Source organism: Embiotoca jacksoni, unplaced genomic scaffold (assembly GCF_022577435.1).
Source record: "Embiotoca jacksoni isolate LCO1_2020_lvr unplaced genomic scaffold, fEmbJac1.0.p SCAF_19, whole genome shotgun sequence".
In the NCBI taxonomy this organism is placed as follows: Eukaryota; Metazoa; Chordata; class Actinopteri; family Embiotocidae; genus Embiotoca; species Embiotoca jacksoni.
Genome location: NW_027185329.1, coordinates 4608208 through 4628008, shown reverse-complemented (window position 1 = coordinate 4628008; position 19801 = coordinate 4608208). Strand labels below are relative to the sequence as shown.

General features: G+C 43.3%; 2 protein-coding genes across 4 annotated transcripts in view; one reads left to right on the top strand and one right to left on the bottom strand.

Annotated features, from left to right (window-relative positions):
- ddah1 (dimethylarginine dimethylaminohydrolase 1) overlaps positions 1-9171 on the bottom strand; it is a 77092-nt gene extending 67921 nt beyond the window's left edge. The window contains exons 1-2 of one of the 3 annotated variants that reach the window (XM_069153107.1): positions 8914-9171; positions 2384-2710 (exon numbers count right to left, since the gene is read on the bottom strand). In XM_069153107.1, coding sequence (XP_069009208.1) covers positions 2384-2677 — 294 coding nt within the window. In that variant the 5' untranslated portion in view covers positions 2678-2710; positions 8914-9171. The remainder of the gene's footprint in view (positions 1-2383; positions 2711-8913) is intronic. The other 2 variants (XM_069153106.1, XM_069153109.1) reach the window with 2 other exon arrangements.
- A 1043-nt stretch (positions 9172-10214) lies between these two features.
- On the top strand, positions 10215-13055 carry ccn1 (cellular communication network factor 1). The gene is made up of 5 exons (XM_069153105.1): positions 10215-10456; positions 10675-10906; positions 11247-11591; positions 11713-11915; positions 12022-13055. Exons 1-5 carry the CDS (start codon positions 10409-10411, stop codon positions 12322-12324), a joined length of 1131 nt encoding a protein of 376 aa, XP_069009206.1. The 5' UTR covers positions 10215-10408; the 3' UTR covers positions 12325-13055.
- Positions 13056-19801: the final 6746 nt, after the last annotated feature.

Below are 19801 nucleotides of genomic sequence, written 5' to 3'. Positions count from 1 at the left end.
CTGATGGAGGAGATCAATATACGTCAATAAAAATCATTCAAAGCATTCAAAAAAGACTCAACGACAACAAAACAAGTGATTCCTCTCGACTTAGATACACACACCTCTGCATTCCCACGTGCCCACCCGCTCTGCAGTTTCTTATCAGGAGGCCAGAGTCCAGGTTTTCCCTCTCTGGACATTTAACTGTCCCGGTTAATGGTAACATGACCTGAATCTACGACTAGTAACTCAGTCGCTTGCCCCTGCAGTGCATGAATGTCTGCATGACTCCAAACTGACTTGTATAACGATTCACGTTCCCCACAAGCAGCGACATGCCTCTTCACTTCCACATGCAAATGAAACCAGCAGAAACTTGCCTCGTACGTCTTGGCAGTAAACTGGCAGCGGGAAATGGAAAACAGAGAGCTGAAAATGTAGCGATCAATCTGAGCTGCAACGGGCTTGATAAGAGGAAAACTAAGACGGTATTTGCACTGTGAGGTGACATAAAAGTCGTGATGATCGGGCCCTTCGGTGAGCCTGACAGTGTTTGGACGCACCTCGTTCCTCCTGCATCACCAAGAGATGAGATCAATATCGCAGCGTTTATAGCTGCAATACTAAAAACTGTCATTATGAGGCGTTGTACTATGATACAATATGCACTTGGTGAGGTTATAGCGATTTTGTTTCCCGTAGAAAAGTCATAAAAATCCTTAAGACTATAAATCAAATCAAGAAAAATGCTCTTTTCTCTGTGTGCAAGTGTAAACAGTTCAGATACATTTAAGTATTATTAACATCAAAATGATCATCCTTTATCAGTCACTACCACATAACTTCATCTGTGGAAGAAAAGCCTTTATTCTCCCTTCAATGTGAAGTCATTTGTTGACTTTTCTCGGTGCATCCGGCCACCCACGGAGCTCCAACCCACACGCTGATAATCATGTCATCTGCACAGAAAATTATATCTCATTATGAATATAAGTATCCAGATCAGCTCAGTCGTTTACAATTCTGCCCCAGACGACAGTTGAGCATTCACTGGAATCCATCTGGGATTTTTTTTTACAGGCCTGTTTTTTTGCAAACGTATTATTTATGCTCTTGTACCTCAGACTTTGCCAATTTTTCATTCATCACAGCTGACATCTCCCATGAGCGGCGCACGGGCGAGAGACCAAAACCACTGCTGCTGCGTGTATATGAAAAACATGAAAGAATTTCACAATTTAAAATGTGATAAAGGGGTATTGGCAGAGTGCTGATGGAGTGCACACGTGTGCACGCAAATGCAACTCGCACCATGTTCGGCACAAATGAAATGTGGTGGCTGGAGCTGACAGCAACGAGCTTTTCAATCAATATCCCTGCCTGCCACTGAGGCTGTGGCCCATTAGCACCAGTGAGCCAAGTAAAGTGACTCTGATTTGAAATGACAGGGGCTTTCACAGAAGCCGTCCTACCGTTTCGCTCATTGTCATTCAAACACACACATGAATACCCTACATTTGCAGCTCTCCTCGCTAGGCAACCAAGTGCACTCATACTGTTGTTTTGTCATCCCCCAAACCCCCTCCCCCCCAAAAAAAATGCCTTGATTCATGAATTTCTGCAAAGCCTCTCAGTTCCTAAACTACATCTCTGATTCATTCTCTCTTTCTCTTTAGGTCTCATCAGGGTCCTGATCAGCCAACAACTGCCTGAGTACTGAAGTAACACCTTCCAGGATGCTTGGACAGCTTCCCATTCATAATATTGAAATTTACACAGAGTATGAAGACACAACTGACAATAAACAGTATCTAAAATACAAATTTTGTGCAAAAACATGCAAAACTTCAATCATTTTAGAACTATTACCTTCTTATGGTGCAGCGTATATGATGTTAAAAAAGTATTGTCTGTAAAATGGGCGGTGCCATCACCATATTCCTTTGTAAAGGCTGGTGCACAGTGCATATGCTTGATATGTGATCCCATATGGCACAGCTGGTGAGCTTTTGAAAATGTAGGCCATCTGTTGGGTAAATCATCCCAAGCCTTAAGTTTTGCACAAGATATAATTCGGCACTAAACATCTGGAGAGACTGTTAATTAAGTGAATTATGAAATGACTCAGACTTCGAAGAGGAACGTTGCTTTTACAAAAAAAGAAATGTGCTTTTTTTTTTTTTTTTTAAATGTTTAAAATGACTCTACTATCCCGCAGACTATCACAGTGATCAGCCACCTTAATATTTACACCATACTGCCCAACCCTGCAGCTGATTAAATGCATGCCAAGTGAGCACAACAGGCAAACCACGGGGGGAGGACGCCTTCCTTCCCACTTCCACATCAAACTTTTTTTTTTTTATTTTCGGCGTATTGAATCATGCTGACACGTCCCTACCTCTCTCCTCCTGCTCTCTGCCCCGGGTCTGGTGATGAGCGCCGTGTCACCGCACACCACGGCCGCGTCCTCCACGAACACGCAGTCCGGGAGCGACTCGTCCGCGGGGAGCTCGACCACCTCCAGCCCGAGCCTCGTTCTCAGAACCTCGACGTACGCCTCGTGCTCCCCCCGCGCCTTGGCCAAGTTCACCTCCGCCTGGCTGCTCCGGAGCGCTTCTTTGGCCAGGGACGCAGGGATTCCCCGGACGACGGCGTGGGTGTAATGACCAAAACCTGCCATCAAACCAGCCATGTTTTGCTTTCCCTTCACTTGGCACGCTCAAATCTGGAAAAAGAAAAGAAAAAAAAAAAAAAAAAAAAAGGGACTGAAAAACACCCTCAGCGAATGAATGAGAAAAACTACTATCAGTTGACCCGATGCTGCCAGGCTTTGCCTATTTGTTCCCTGGTAGTTTGTTGGGTTTTTATTCTTTATTTACAGTAGCCTGCTGCACACAGTGTCAGTCAGCCCTGCTCCAGTCTCCAGGCGAGCGACAGTGCTTCGGTGACGCGCACCGACCGTCACGTGTATCCGACGAGTCTGTCAGCCCTCAGCGAGGCGTGCAGCCCAACAAGTGACAGTCAGAAACACACTCAATCTATGGCTCAATCAATTTCACACTGGATCAGCAGAGCGCAGCGTGAAAGTCAAAGCCCTCACGCTTTAATGTGTCTTTGTATATATATATATATATATATATATATAATTATTAAAATAGCCTATATTCCATTATACTTCACATTTCTGGAGTTTTTTTGTGGTCATGTTGATAAGAATCAGTTAGTTAACAAAAAAAAAGAAAAGAAAAAGAATCCGTTTTTCCAACTAAAAAGGAAAAACAGTACTTTGTTCCAGCTTTTCAGCTTTAATGATTTTATTTTTTTCTTGGGTGTTTTATGATAGTAAACACTATTTTAGACTGTTGATTGGACAAAACAAACCATTCAAAGACAGGACCTTTAAATATTGTTGGATATTAGGGTTTTTTTCACCATTTTTAAAATCAATAAGTCTAATAATCAAAATTGTAACTGTAAACATTAGTGTTTCTGCCCACAGTAAATTGATATTTTGAGATGTTGCTGTGTAATTCTTTTGGCTTTTTAGGTGAAGTGTTTGAAATCTGCCACTGAGTGATGTTAATTTGATCAATAAAACATCAGAAACAAATTTGTTAAGGTTATGAGAGCAACACTTAATGAGTTGTTTCATCTTTTTGCCTCAAAATTAGAATAAACTTACTTATCAGCAGTTTTGGAGGTTGTGTACACAGATGGATGCCAATTTTTCCTCTGGTCATGTGAAGTTTGACGTATTTTGGTGGAAAAATACGACATTTTAGGGTTTGGGATTCATCAAAACAGCTCAATAGTTCATGTTGCTGTGATATAAGAAGAAGCAAACTGCTGCTTTGACTGATTGCCTGCAAAAGGAAGACAGCTGCTAGACTTCAAAGTGTGGATGGACTCAGTAAATTTGATATTTGTAATGTAAAAATGTTTGTTTCCAGTGACCATCACTGCAAACAACAAGGTTCACATGCGGATATGAGTAAAACGAATGACATAAAGACAGCACAGTAAGAATGCTATACCCCTACTTTATTCCCATACCATTAAACATGATATGCACGTCTCCATTCTTGAACCTGAGACTGTGAAGACGTGTGTGTCCGCTTTGCTCTTGGCAGACTTTAAGAAATAATGTACACAAACTTCAAAAAGGAGTTTTTCTGCTCATATCGGGCAAGAAGAGTGTGAAAAGGAAGAGCGGTGTTAAGTATTATGTGGGTGGGGTGCTCATATTCCCTACTGTGCCATCTAAGGAAGGTTCTGGGCCCGGTGAAGCCGTCTGAATGGATGGAATGTTTCTTCAGATGTCCCAGAAGCACATTCTTCCACCGCGGGACCTCAGTTTGTCTTTTCTTGTTCCAGATTCACTCAATTATCCCCGACTGCTCTAAACATTCCAGCACATTCCAGGAGCCCCACATTCCTTTTTCCACTCCAGCCAGGATCACCAACCACCACCACCCTCCTCATCCTCCTCCCAACACTAACACCTGCCCCCACCCAGACGTCCTTTTTTTTTTTTTTTTTTTTTTTTCCATCATTCCTCATCATGGATGGACGTGGCCCAAGAAAAGACCCTCTTTTCTCTTTTCTCTCTTCTACCCATGCTGAGGAATTTGGGCTGCTGAGGATGAAGGGAAAGCCCTCATACTTTAGGCACACCTGGCTGGTACATTGTGCAGCTATAAAATCAAATCAGTGAAAGCAGACACGGTCCTCCAGCTGCGAACGAAGCAGCACCACGAGCGGAACCTCTTTATTTGTCTGCTATGATTGGGCTCATCCTGAGATTCTAGACGTCTGAGGTGACACAGTCGTGCACGATTACACAGGTGCACAGAGCACATTTAACCGCAGGCCGCCGGGCAGAGTTACGAACCCAATTACCACAGAAAATAGAGTGATAAAATGAAATGATAAAGACTGATATTTGTGGAGGGAAACGAATGGATGTCCCAATTACCACGGCAGCAACAACAACGCAAGATGCTTTCCAGGTATCCATGAAAATGTTAAAGGATCTTTCAGATGTCAAAAGACATTCAGGGAAGCAGAAATACAGACAGAAAAACAGATGGAAGGACGTGCAGAGACAGATATGCTGCCTATAAATGGAACTCGTGAGCCTGTGGTCACTACATGTTCATGGTAAGCTTGGCATTTAAGTGGTTAAGTCATGAAAACACCGCTGCTAGGCAACAGCAATATGGACAGCAAAAGATTACTCTTTTGTTGGTGTGTAGAAGCTACAGGAGCTAACCGTTTAGTGAGTTAACGAGTGGGTAGCGTAATAAAGGAAATAAAAGAACATGTTATTAAATTATGAAAAAAACAAACTCAATACGACTAAAATTTGTATATATTGACTTATCCGTTGACAAAAAAAATGAACATCAGTGTGCATCTACCTTTTCTGAAACCGTCAGCAAACATTTCACAACTTGTGAACTCTGAGATTCAGAAAACTACAAGGTCCGAGGTCGTGAATACCACAAAAGGGGGCATTAATCAGAACTCTTTTGGTAAACCAAGTAAACACAAGCACAATGCCGGACAGCTTGCTGGCCTTCAAATGTGTATTCATCCGGGGCTGAAAATAGTTCCCTGCACATTCGGTAAGTAACGCTTTTTGACTCTGAAAAACTACAGTTCCCAGCTGCTTTAAGAAATCACTGAATCCGTTTCAAAAAGAAGGCTACTATATTCGTGACATTTGGTGTTTGTTTTATAACGATTTACATTTTCAGCAGGAACAAATGGAGTTGGGAGTCACTGAAAGAGGATGGTTTTGGTGTTTTTATGGGGTAAATCATAAGTAAAATAATAAATATCCATGAACGTTTCCCTTCGTGTACTTTACTCGTCCAGGAAATATGTAAAGCTTGATGAAGCAGGCTGAGCAAAATCAGACACACCAAAGAGAACGTAAATCACGCAATAACTCCTGGAATGCACTGAAGCTTCGAGGTAGGAGTTGCTGCGGCAAAGTATCAAAGATGGAAGTTTTCATTGAACTTGTCTCTGCTATAATTAATTCAGGCAGAAATGGCTGACGTGTTTCCATGTAATCAGAAGAACGGGTTACAGTTTTTGAAAAGGAGGAGGCCTCTCTTCTGTCATTTGTGGACGGAGACTGTAGATTCCTCCGATTTTTTTGTTTTGTTTGGTATGTTAACTCAATGTAAGATTATCATGTTCTCTTACTTTGCTGATCCACACAATGCTTCAAACATTCCTCCTCATAAAATGTGCATTTGTTAACACACGTGTGAGGGATAAACAAACGGTTGCTTTGCATAGCTGCGCCAATTTAAAACCAAACTAAGTGTCCACAAGAGGAAAGCATGGCTAATGATGCTGCAGTTACGTATCCAAAAATGGCCACACATTTTGCCTCACCAAGGCGTGAAAAGTACACCTGTGTCTGACCGGGATCGAAGAAGGAGGTCATGTGACGAAGTACAAAGAGTGACAAACTCTGACCAGGGAGGAGGTTCTGGTGGTTGGGAAGATCAAACACAGGAAATTCAAATATGTGAAAAAAAAAAAAAAAAAGCCAACTTTAATTTCTTTTAAGTAACGAAATGTATTCCCCCTTGTGTAACTTATGATGCTATGTTATGTCAAATTATTTATTTTGCCCAAAACATAATCTTTTTCTAAACCTAACTAAGTGGTTTCTGATACCTAAACCTGAGGCACTTTACTTTTCACGCCCTCACGAGGTAAAACATGACACTGACACGGTATCCTCTAGTGGACCGACTGGTGTATTACACGCTTTGGTGTGACATCGGTTAGCAGCGTCGGAACACATTTTAGTACAAAGAAAATCACCTCTGGCTTCATCTTGTTAGGTCAGCGCTGGACACAATTCTACTGGACCGACCCACAGTGAACGAATATGTTCAAAAACATCCTCAATATCAATGGTGACACCAGAATTACACAATACTGGAAAAGATGAACTTGTGCTGGAACACGATTATGAAACGGTCTTTCCATTTAAGTCAGTTCAGTCGATTTGTTGTTTGTATTCATTTTTGTAATGATGGATTTTTTTTTTTTGCCCTCTTGGCCAAGTCTCTTTTAATCTCAGTAAGAAAATGGAAGAATATGTTCAGCTCAAGATAGAAGAATCAAAATAATCAGCAAAAGAGGTTGACAAACGTTACATAAACAGATCCGGTGAAATTCATGCGAACATGTCGTCAACGTTGCAGCTATTTCTTCGGTATCAATATTTCTTCACAACTTGAGTCTGTGTTTTGATCGCTGGCTTCGTTTCAGCAGCCGTTCACATGAGAACAGGCCATAATTCAGCAGACTTCCTGCTGCTCCGTGAGCTGACAGAGAAAGGAAGTGTTTCTGGTGCATACTAGTTATGACATTTATCTTGAATATACTACAATGGAATCTGTTGTTTAGACGTGCCGGGCTGACCTGTCCTGTTCCATCTGTCACTTCCACATAAACGTGTAGCCCGAGGGCTGCCGGCCACAGACTCCCAAAGGACCGCTTCTGAAGGCCGCTGATGTCTCTCGAACTGCGAGCGCTCCTGCTGGGATCTGACAATGGGTTTCCATTACACTGAGCCACAAGACAACACACGGTCTCTCAAACTGTGGTCAACAGTGAAATCGCTTAAACATCCCAGTTGGAGGCTGTGAAGCTGCTCAGACACCCATGTAACAGAGCAGGGGGAACAATCCAATCATCATTTGTGTGAAGGATACAGACCCCCTCCTCATTACTGTATGCTGCGTGCATGATGGGGGTTCTCAGATAGCCTTAGTGGAAACCATTATGCCAGAGAAATTACAACACAGAGACGCGCATCCAGCTTTGGAAGATTTCCTGAACTGAATGGGTAATTATGGACTGAATATTACTGCATGACGCACATTGAAAATAGTGTTTTCCTATTGCTGGAACGCATGGTCGGATGCGCACGTGCTGCCAAAAATATGTCGACACATTATCATAATAAAGTGAGAGGCTGGATGACCAAGCAGCGGAGGACAAGCAAACAAAACATGATATAAATGAGAAATGAAAGTGGTATTCCAGCAATATAATTATATAAAGTTGGAAGATTTCTTTCAAACTCCTCAACCCCAGTTTTTTAAACACAGGATTTCAGAATTATGATATTGTTTATCATAATATTTCATATGTAACGGTCCCTTCAAATCCTGAGACGATATTTTACAAATGTTTTCTCAAACTTAAGTTCTGTTCACGATGAGTAAAACGTATCTGATGTGTAAAAAAAAAAAAAAAAAAAAAAGAAAAGAAAAGGTGGAAGGTCCCTTTAAGATCTTAAATTTGATCCAATTCAAAGACACTTGCGAAATATTTCGCGAAATAATTTGTAATATCCACCTAAGCGATACACGTGCACACGTAGACACGCCCCCCTCTCCAAACAGGCTGCACACACAGGCACACCTCCAGTCCAAACAGTCACACCGACGTGCAGCCCGGATCAACAGTGTCATCGTATGATTATTTCCAGCTCTATTTCATGACACACCGATCTCTGACTTCTGGACTGTGGTCAGGCTTTAAATAAAAAAAAAAACGTATCACGCACCGAGTTTTAGACACCACCATCTAGTGTCTTGAACTGGAAGTATGAAAATAATGACCACGACCTATAAGCGCAGAAAGTTCCGCGTGGGGGAAACCTGCAACTTCAGAAGTCAACCGGTCCAACCTCAGGACCGAAACGACCCAAAAACTCATAATCGGGATTGATTTGAAGATCAGTTTAGTTGGCACAATATGATCCGTATTCATACAACAACTGGAACACGATGATGACTCAGGGTTCTGCAAGTAAAAGCCGAATCATAAAGCCATCAAAGTGAACGACGGAGCTCCGAGAATAGAAAAACAAAAGTCCAGACTCACCGGAGAGGCTCTTCAGCTGCTCACTGCTGCTGTCTCACTGTATCGATATGTTAACTCTACACATACTGAGGGGAGAGAGAGAGAGAGAGAAGTAGGAAAAATGTCCGATCCTTGTAAACACAAATAAACACTCTGCCCTCGTGAAAAATGTCCTCTTTGGAATCTGCCAGCCGTTCATGGAAATATGAAAGGTTCATGTTGCGTCTTTACGCATTTCGTCTGCCTCTTTAAGTTTTCATTAACCGGAATCATTTCAAAACTCAGGTGGAAGGGACTTATTGAGACCCCTGTTACAGACAAGGACCACGTATTTGTCTTCTCCCCCCCCCCCCCACACACACACCAACACCACAACATATCTTGTGGAAAATTGGATCCCTTCACTCACTTTTCTTTTCCCCCCGCGAAACGTGATGGGGCAGATTGCGTGAAAAAGTCAAAACTGCCCCAAGGAACGAATGCGGAGGAATTTCCCTGCATGAAGAACATATTTAACAAGCTCTTAAGCTGTCAGGAATGCTGGCCAAGGGGAGAGAAATATGTTAATAATGTAGGCTACTGCCATACCAAATATGGCAATATTGTTACGTCTGAGCTCTGGTGTGCATCTGGAAATGCTTAGCTGCTCTGAATAAAGGCACCGGAGAGCCAGAAATAGACGCTGTTAAACGTATTTCTGCACACACCTTTGAGACTCCGAGACAATCACCTCCAGTTATTTTAAACGTGGCCATTGCAACATGTCGCGAAAGTGCATTGAACAAACTGTTTTGAGCAGAGGATGAGATACTTCTCGGCATGATCTGTTCAGTTTGTGGTGTTATTTCTGGGGGTGTACTGTGCCGTTTTATTCTCGTCTTTTATATTTGAAGGCAAAATGAAAATTAGGAAGTCACCCCAGAATTAGGTTATTTAATTGCCAGCTGAAACAAAACAAAACAACAACAAAAAAGTTCCGATAAAGCGCCTAAGCCCCACAAACTTCCAAAGAAAAGTCCATTGAAGCTGAGGTTGATAGATGTGAGAAGCGAGCGGAGGAAGAAAAGGGACGGGGGGATAAACAAGAAGGGAAAAATGTGAGACGGAAAAGTGTGTTCAGATGGGATCCAGGGGGGAAAAATCCATTTGCGAAAGAAAAAAAAGAAAAAAAAAAAGAGAAAGGTTTAGACAGGGTGGAGCTTAGCTCTTGGATGGAAAATGCGCCGAGAAACATTCCTGGCATAGTTTGGGAACAGTTCAGCAGGCAGCCCAGGAACGACGTCAGCTTCCCACTACGGTATAAAAGTGCGGAGGTGGCCGGACCTCAGCAGACTGCAAGCGCTTTACCGAGACCTTCAACTACTCTCATAAAGGAGCCTCTAACGCTAGAGACTACCAGCAAACACATCACGAGAGACAAACGGCTGAGCGAGGGAATACCTAAGGACTCCTCCGAAGACTTTTCATAAACTAGGAACAGGATTCCTCTTGAACACGGACAAGAAATTTATCCAAGATGCTGATGCTTACTGTTGTCGTTGTCTTCCTTGGAAGCTTCAACCTGGTGAGTTAGGATTTATTTGAAAAGTACACGTTTCAGCCATTCTAACTTCTATATAGGAGAGAAGGAAATGTTTCTTTTAACGGGATAAAATGCTCAGATTGTCTCTAGTTTTAAGGCGTTTTTTTTTTTTTTTCGTTTTTTTTTTTTTTTTTTTCGTTTTTTTTGTGTTGCATGACTTTAAAAGTCTCTAATATATCATTTTGTTGTTGGTTGTACAGGTCCTCTCCTCCCCCTACTCATCCTGCCCCTCCGTGTGTGAGTGCCCGCTGGCGATGCCCAAGTGCGCACCCGGGGTGAGCGTCCTCCTGGACGGCTGCGGCTGCTGCAAAGTTTGTGCCAGGCAGCTGAACGAGGACTGCAGCCTGACCGAGCCTTGTGACCACACGAAAGGGCTGGATTGTAACTTTGGGGCCAGCTTTGCTGCTGCTACTACTCGTGGCATCTGTCGAGGTATGTATAATGACCATCCAGCTCCAAATGTGTATGCCTTTAAATTGGTCTGAAGTTGGGTTTTTTTTGTTTTTTTTTGCTTTAATAAGGGGGGTATTATTCAGGAGTATGGGAACTTAAGTGATTTCAACACTGTGGAATGCAGCTAGGAGGAAACTAGTCTAAACCTCAAAGCACAGACAGCCCACTGTGGAGGGAAAGAGACTCCTCAGGCAGCCTGAAGAATTTCACAGTTTAACTGATCCTTATCTGGCAGCCATGTGATGTCTTCAGCAGACATCTTTGAGCAGAGCAGGAAAGAATAACATTCCTTTCCTCCTGTTTTTCCTCCCCGTTGCAGCCAAGTCAGAGGGCAGACCCTGTGAGTACAACAGCAGGATCTACCAGAACGGAGAGAGCTTCCAGCCCAACTGTAAACACCAGTGCACATGCATTGATGGAGCGGTGGGATGCGTGCCGCTGTGCCCTCAGGAGCTCTCCCTGCCCAACCTGGGCTGCGCCAACCCTCGACTGGTCAAGGTGGCAGGCCAGTGCTGCGAAGAGTGGGTGTGTGATGATGGCAAGGAGACAGACCTCCTGGAGAAGATCTTTGGCAAAGACACAATGACTGATGAGCTGGAGAGAGACCTCACCAACAGGAATGAGCTCATTGCAATTGTCAAGGGGAGCCTCAAGTCGCTAGCTGGTAAGAAAGCAGTTGTTTATTTTGAAAGTTATTTTTTTCTTTTTTTGGCTGCATACTTGTGAAGTATAAAGTATAAGGCATTACACGTTGCTAACGTTTTTATTTCTTTGTTTAATCACAGCCTTCAGACCACAGCCTGAAGTCCACATGTTTGACAGCCAGAAGTGCATCGTCCAAACCACACCCTGGTCCCAGTGCTCCAAGAGCTGCGGAACTGGCATGTCCACTCGAGTCACCAACAACAACAGCGAGTGCAAGCTGGTCAAAGAGACGCGAATCTGTGAAGTGCGGCCATGCACCCAGTCACCTTACTCTAGTCTGAAGGTAAGCCTGAGCCACGGCGACTGAACGTTACGAAACACATCCAAAACACATCGGCGCTGAGTCTGAAGTGCAACAACTGATCACCATTATGTCCTTTCCCCTGCAGAAAGGAAAGAAGTGCAGCAGAACCAAGAAGTCCAGCCAGCCAGTGAAGTTCACCTACGCCGGCTGCTCCACCCTAAAGAAGTACAGGCCCAGGTACTGCGGAGCCTGCGTGGACGGCCGCTGCTGCAGCCCCCACGACACCAGAACCATCCGCGTCAAGTTCCGCTGCGAGGACGGCGAGACCTTCAACAAGAACGTCATGATGATCGAGTCCTGCAAGTGCACCTACAACTGTCCCCATGCCAACGAAGCCTCCTACCCCTTCTACCGCCTCTCCAACGACATCCACAAGTTCAGAGACTGATTGGTGAAGAGTATCTAAAAACCCCTCGGCGAGAGAGAGAGTGTGTGAGAGAGAGCAGCATCATTGGCAGCCAATGGCTGTCGAGATGAATGCAGGGGTGTAAATAGACCACCAATCAACTACCAGCTTCTTGTTGTAACTAGATTCCCAAGGAATTGCGGGCTTACATCATGAGGACTTAATGAAGTGCACTGTTTGCTGTGACTGCATCAGCATTCTTAATAAGAACCGCTTCGTATTAATGGAGCATCTGAAGTAGCTTCGTTATGGAGCAAGATGTAATTAATATTTGTACATTTATCTTTGTTGCTGATATCAATTCACTGTGTATATTTTGATCCTTTCACATCAGACATGACCCATACTGTAGACTTGTGTGTGTATATATGTCGATATGCACACGCGCAACTTCAATTAGCATACCATCTCGGATCTTAAGAACAAGACAACGAAATGTAACCTCTCGACTTGTTTGACAAGTGTGCGGTTCCATTCCTTCCTGACGTGGGCGTTACTGTTCATGTTTTGTGGCAGCTATTGAACTCCCTTCACGAAAAAGACAAAGCGAAACATGTCAAAGGATGAATGAATGTTTTTATTATTGTTATTAATATTATTTATCGAAAAAAATGTAGCTACTTTATTTGGATATTATGTGTCATACTGGAATAAATTGTAAAATGATTTAATTTTATATGCTACAATAAAACTGATTTATTTATGAAATATGACACCGCCTGAGTTCGGTCTGTTCAAACTGTACAAGCGGGACAGAGCAAACAAACAATGCTCCCGTGCACTGAGCTGGAGAGGGGAGGATATTTAAAGCTACTCATTGAAGGAGAAAGCCCTCCTGTTATATCATTCTGTGGACCCGGCAGATTCTCAGACAGACACTGAGCGGGGTCGGGTCTGTTCTTATATAACACCACCTCGGAGGCTCTCGCTCTTGACTTTCTGTGCTTTGGAATGCAATTCTGCAGCGAAGTAGCTTATTTTCATTTGATCTGGCTAAGCCATACACTTGACTGATTCTGAGAGGAGGAGAGGCGGGGGGGGGGATTAAGTCCATGAGTAGCAACGAGTATGGGAGTATGCCAAGAATCTTAAATGCTGCTCTGAATGGGCTGGGATTAGACACCATGCAGCAAGGACAATGACTATTATTGTATACAATGGGCTGTATACTGTGGATGCATTCCCGAGTAAGCTTTTTTTTCACACAGCTCCACCAAATTGACCTAATTCATTAGCAGTTGCCTTTAAAAGTGAATTAATTGCATTGGTCTCCGCAGGCTCTTAAACCACAGGGGTCTGCTAAACGGTTGTAAACAGCCCTGCAGAACAGGGAGGGCTTAGGTCCCGCTTCCAGGTTTCAGTTTAACAAGCATAAAGAAATACTATTATGAGATAGAAACGGTGGGGGTGGGGAGAGGGGGGGGGGGGGGGATGAGGACAGGAAACAGGGGCAATACAGTCGCTTCTGTGGTCACAGAAGCTTCAAATTCAGTTTTGGAGCCACTTAAAAACAGTGTTTTTACCTGAGCGCAGACTGGTCCTGACTGCCAGTTTCATGACTTCAAGGTTCATGAAACCTGTGGAATATGAAATATACGGTTAAAGAAAACACTAGCTATCTGTCAGAAATGCACCTTGAGGTATTTTTCTTACTCCCGGGGTCTGGCGCTTGCACTTATAAATACCTACGGTACAGTTCGAACTGGGGTACTGAGAGCAGAGCTCAGGGCCAACGACAGGGAAGGGTTTCTTTTTTTTTTTGATCCAGGTAGAGGGAGCGGCTCAGGAATGCAGCAGTGGCTCAGAGAGCAGACATCCTGATGGGCGGCAGATGTTGGAAAATATTTCAGATCAACATGTTCACTTTAGCTGAGAAGATTTTCCAAATATACACAAACACTCCGGAGTGCTCGCTTTGTGTCAACAAACGGTGCTTTATCTCCCTCACTGCTATAAAAACCCCGTCTATCTGATGCTACACGGCACTCCTGCACAACTTCTCTGCATAGCTGCTGGAAGTAAGTCTGAATGGAGTGTGTTTAATAAGAGGTTGAGCAGGACACGTAGCCTTTGATTGAGCTCAATGCCGCACAGGATGTGCCCACTGAGGTTTTACAGATTGCTCACATGAAAGGCTTTTGAGGTTTACCTAATCACAAAGATGTGTGGCTGCCCCTCTGCAGCCAGGGTTTACAGTCAAAACACTCTCAGGGAGCCTTGTTTTCGCTCTTTCCCCTTTTTCTGCTGCTTCCTAAGGAAGAAAAATTTCCATCTTGTCCTTCGTGGTTTGAAAACTGCCATGCAATCAGGCTGTCATTTGTCTTGATGACAGAATGCAGCTTACGTGGTTATGTAATGGCATCTGTATGTTATGTGAGCAATGCTTTCGGTCATCCGTCGCATTCCTTTATAATGTACAGACAGGCTGTACAGCGGTGAGGCTCACCATCCCTCCGCCTCAAACTGTCTCACGTTTATTGTAAGAAATAAACTTCCAGCGAATGGAGCACAAACCTGTAAAAACTATCGCTCTCACTCTCTCATATACACACACACACACACACACACACACACACACACACACACACACACACACACACACAGGCGCCCTTGCAATTAAACCACTCAGTGACTACCTCATTCCCCCGTACCCAAAATGTGTTTATATGACAAAGACATTAGCATTAAAGCTTCATCAAGCACTACGTAATGCTGCTCAACCAGAAGCTAACAGGACTGAGAGAGGCCCATTACAACATGCTGGATGCTGCTGTGCACTGATGTCACCTATTTTACAGCCCCCTCCTCTACAACCTCAGGTTAATATTCTCTGTTAGAAGGAGGAGCCCAGGGGCAAGAAAGATAGGAGGGTCAGAGGCTGGCCAACAAGTACAAAAGCAGAGGCAGCCACTTGTTTCCTAAAGTACCATCTGCTGGACAAAAGAGGAAACAACATTCTGTGTTTAACTCCTTTTCAGATCGGCACACCTCTGAACACCTGCACATTTTAGATGCTCGCTGCTATCAAATGTGTAGCTGGAAACATCTTGCCAATTATTATATCTTAGCACATGACATGTTAATTTACTCACTGTGAAAGAATGATGTAAAACACATGCTTTTGCCAAATCCTGACAGGGTGTGGGACCATTTCGTAGCAATCAGCGCACACGCACACGCACACGCACACACACACACACACACACACAGAGCTGTAACAGTGATGCAAGTCCTCTGGACACACCCATCAGATCCCCATCTGCAATTACATAAGAATAACTGATGAGCAGGCTTAAGGGGGAAAATGAGAGTCAGTTCCCTCCCAGGCTGTTGGATTGTTCAGGCGGTCCCCAGAGGGCCGCTGGCTACTGCAGTGATTATTTGCTCTAACAAGCTAACAAGCTGAGCACTGACGGGAGAGGCAGGCACTCGGTCTTTGGGCGTCTTGAGTCTCGGCCCGATGGAGACAGCGTTGGACTGGAGAGTCTCCAAGGGGGCGGGGCACTCTCCATCAGCTGAGCTAATGCTGCTCTTCCTATTGTTGTATTGTCATACTGCAGAGAGAACTAGACACCTCCGTGATGGATGATTGAAGAGTCAACCATCAACTCCCATTGACGAAGTGCATCCGCAAACCTGCAAGAAATGTCCACCGTGCTTTACTGTTGCCTGCTGACACTCAAGCTTGTAGCGCTCTTAGCCCCTTTTAACAAGCTACTTCCTGTCTGAGCCACATATATAAAATCTTGAAGTCATCAATCCACAGCAACTTCTGCCATCTTGTGTTTTCATCCACTGGCTTTGGTTCCAAATTGGAGGAATAGATTTGTGGTTGCAAGTCTTCCCTTAAGACCACTTGTGACTTCTGCAGGATGACGCCCTTATGGCTCATTCACGCTTCTTTGGCAACCCCGTGACCCTGACTTCTTTTACTCCCCTTATCCAGCGCTTTCTGTTGGAGGTAATGATTTTGGTTCAACCTATATTGCTGTTCATTAGCCCCTGTTAATCATGCCTACAAACTAGTTCAGTTATTTATATATTTTCTGAAAAGTGGCCTGTTACTTTCTTTAACAGCATAAAAATATGTCATCGAAATGTTCCACGAATTGCAAAAGGAATATTTGGAAGAATAAAATATGATGTCAATTTTTTTTTTTTTCTTTTTTTTAAACAGGTACAGTGCCTAAAACTTGTTTTTGAATACTCAATATATATATATATATATATATATATATATACAATCTGTCTAAATCTCTTAGACTGAATATGGACCGCCTGTCAGATTTATTGCACCACCTGTTTACATTTAATTCATATAATTACTCAACATGAAATTGATTACCAGCAGAACAATCTTAAAAAAGTGTGACTCTGAGTAAATGTGCGACACATGATTAAAGAAATCAATTTAATTTCTTTCCCAGATAATCTAAATCTGCACCACACCAATTAATGTCATAAAATAAAAATGTTCTTGGTTAGCATTTAAAACTGTTCTTTGAACTCTTGAACGTGGGCCTCAGGATTTTGCTGATTTTCCTAGGGAACATTAAGTGACAAGAGTGATGTATTTTCCGAGTCTTTTGTCTGCCCCATGCTGGGTAATTGCAGCCTGGTTTCCACTATTGTGAAGGGGTAAGGGCTGTTGAGGCCTTAGTTATTATATCGCCGCGCACTTTCCTGTGTAATACAATTTTTGATGTCTCCTCCCTCGTTTGATCTCTGGAACAGACTAAAGTTGAACCACGGAAAAGTGGCTAATGAGTGGCAACTTTGACTCCAGGTCTCAAGCACTAAAATCTGCCAGGTGGGCTCCACTTGTCACAAATTTATAATTAAGTAAACACACAAAATAAGATATAAATGTAAGGTAAGACACACACAAACGTGCTCTTACTAAAGGTGGCCTTACATTTCATATAATCTTAATGCCAGTGTCTTCAGATACAAAACTTGGCAGAGTAGACGGTAAGGCACAAACTGATGACATTTGGGATGTTGAATGAGAATGAAAGATGACATTTCGCTCACTTAAAGACATCACGAGACATCTTTTCAAGTGTAAAGGTTTTCAGCACACATTCAAGGCCTTTTCAACGTCATTTCTGAGGCCACATGGGATATGAAATCCCTTTCAACAAGATCTAGACCTGCCATGGAGTCTTCTCCCAGCTGGATGTGTTAAGAAAAAGCATTTACCGGCTCCACTCTCTTGGCTTCTTTAAATGCAAAAGAGCAAACGTTTCACTCTGAGCTCACTTTATAAGCTCCTCATACTATCACTGAACTCATGACTATAAATGAGTTTTGAAATGTCGATAGACTATAAATAAAACGGTGCAACGCCGCCAATGCAAATCCTGCACAGGTCGACCCGTCAATCCCCTGTGTCATCTTTCCTTCGTTGACGCCAAAACACTTGATCTACTTCACACGGAGGAGCATCTGGGACACTGGGAGGTCCTGAGTCTCATTCCAGCTGCTTCACACTCTGCCACACATTACCCCAAGACATGACCAGACACACCAACTTAACCTCACCTGCAGCCACAGAAAAGGGGGGTCCGATATGTCCGTTCAGATGATGCAACCACAAAGTCAACCATCAGTGACCATCAATAACTTCTGGTCTAAAGTTCTTAGCACACGGACAGTCCATGAGAAGCATAAATATCCACAAACAAGTCATCCTACCGAACTATAGCGTGGGGAACTCTTCAAGACCAACCAGAGACTCCCAGAAGGCCGATTGCTCAGAATAGTTCCCATGACACCTTGCCCACTAAGAAACAAGTGTCGTTCTTCGAGTAAAACTGCATCAAGGTAGCGCTCAACAACAGGCTGAAGGGTGTCAACGCCGACCCAATAACGGACGTAGTCTCCAGATCTGTTGCTAACTGTCGAGATAAGCCCAATTAAACTGTACCGCATCTAGTTGGTATGCTTCCCTCCAGCACCAGCTCCCACTACTCTCTGCCTGACTTCCTGCAGTTCTGGTTCAGTCGGTGTAAATATGACAACGTATATATTGGGATATACTACATCTTTTGCTGGCATACTAAATAGTCTGGTAGTATGTAGGGGGATGTAGGTCCATGAATCATCATCGAGGCCCCTACCTGAAACCAGTTTGCTTCCGGTGGTTCAACCCATTTCAGCTGCTCTGCATGTGCCTGAATGCAGTTTCAAGAACTTTATTATCATGCATGTGAATTATATTTTCAATCAGACGTAATTCTGCGAGGCTGCGCTGGGCAGTTACAGCAGGTCAGCCACTAATCGCAGGGTTGATGGTCCAGATGGTTCGGCACGGTAGCTCGTGTGCAAATGGGTAAATGGGTGGTAAACTGTGAAGCACTGTGGATAAAGCTCTCTGTATAAATAGAGTCCATTTCAATTTCCAGCTGGAGAATGAGCAGAAGAAAATTGAAATATAAAGGACAAAGTAGCTACACTAATGTAGCAGAGAGACAATATGCTCAGAAAGTACCACACATGATATTACTACAATAACTGGAGGGTAATAATAATAAAAGCACAACAACATGCAGGCTCTATTCAGGCTGTCAGACTGGCACAACAGACAAAAGACAACACGGGAAATCACCTCCAGCATACAACTTACTCAGTTTCTTTGGTAACTGCGGTAACAACATTGCTGGCCTGTTTTTGTCAAAGCGGGGTAGTAACGTTCATTTATTTGAAACAGAGGATGAGTTCAATCATCCAAACGTTCTGGAGCATCTGGCCTCAAGCTGTCCTAAAAGGTGGTTTAATAAGAGAGGAATAATTATTCCCAGTGCAGCAAAGTCACGATATAAAAGTACAAAGTCTCTGTCTTTGGAACTATTTTAGAAAGTCTGTGCATAAAGAAAACAGTGTTGTTGAGAAAAGACAAATTATTTCAGAGTTCATAATGCGTCTGTGAGCTCGACAATGAACACTATAGAAAATCATAATGTGGAGAGATCCAAGAAATCACAAAACATTATTTCATTTTGGTAAACGTAACTGGCTTTGTTTTAGTACTTCTCTGTACGTGGAGCAGTGAGACGAGCTAAATATATCCGTTAAATGACAATTCAAAAAAGCAGACTTGGTTCCAGATGAAGAGCGTTTGGATTTTGAACAGCGAGATGTTTTCCATGCATTTCTAGATGTTCTGCTTGATGAATGATTCTCCATGTGCCTGATGACAACCACTCTGCGTGCCATGTAATAACGGGTGACATCGAGCTTTTGGAAACCTGATTTTGTGCTTCAGTACCTGCCTTTCCAGGCCACCACGGTAGATCTATGTCCCTGAAGCTGGCCTCATAAAAGCTAGCTCTGCACGCAGTACAGTTCTGTCTCGCCCACCAAATCAAGACAAATTAAGTGGAAACCAACCTCAGAAATTTCAAAAGGACAATTTAGCTAAATTGGAGGCATTATTTTCGGTGTCTGCGCTCTAAAA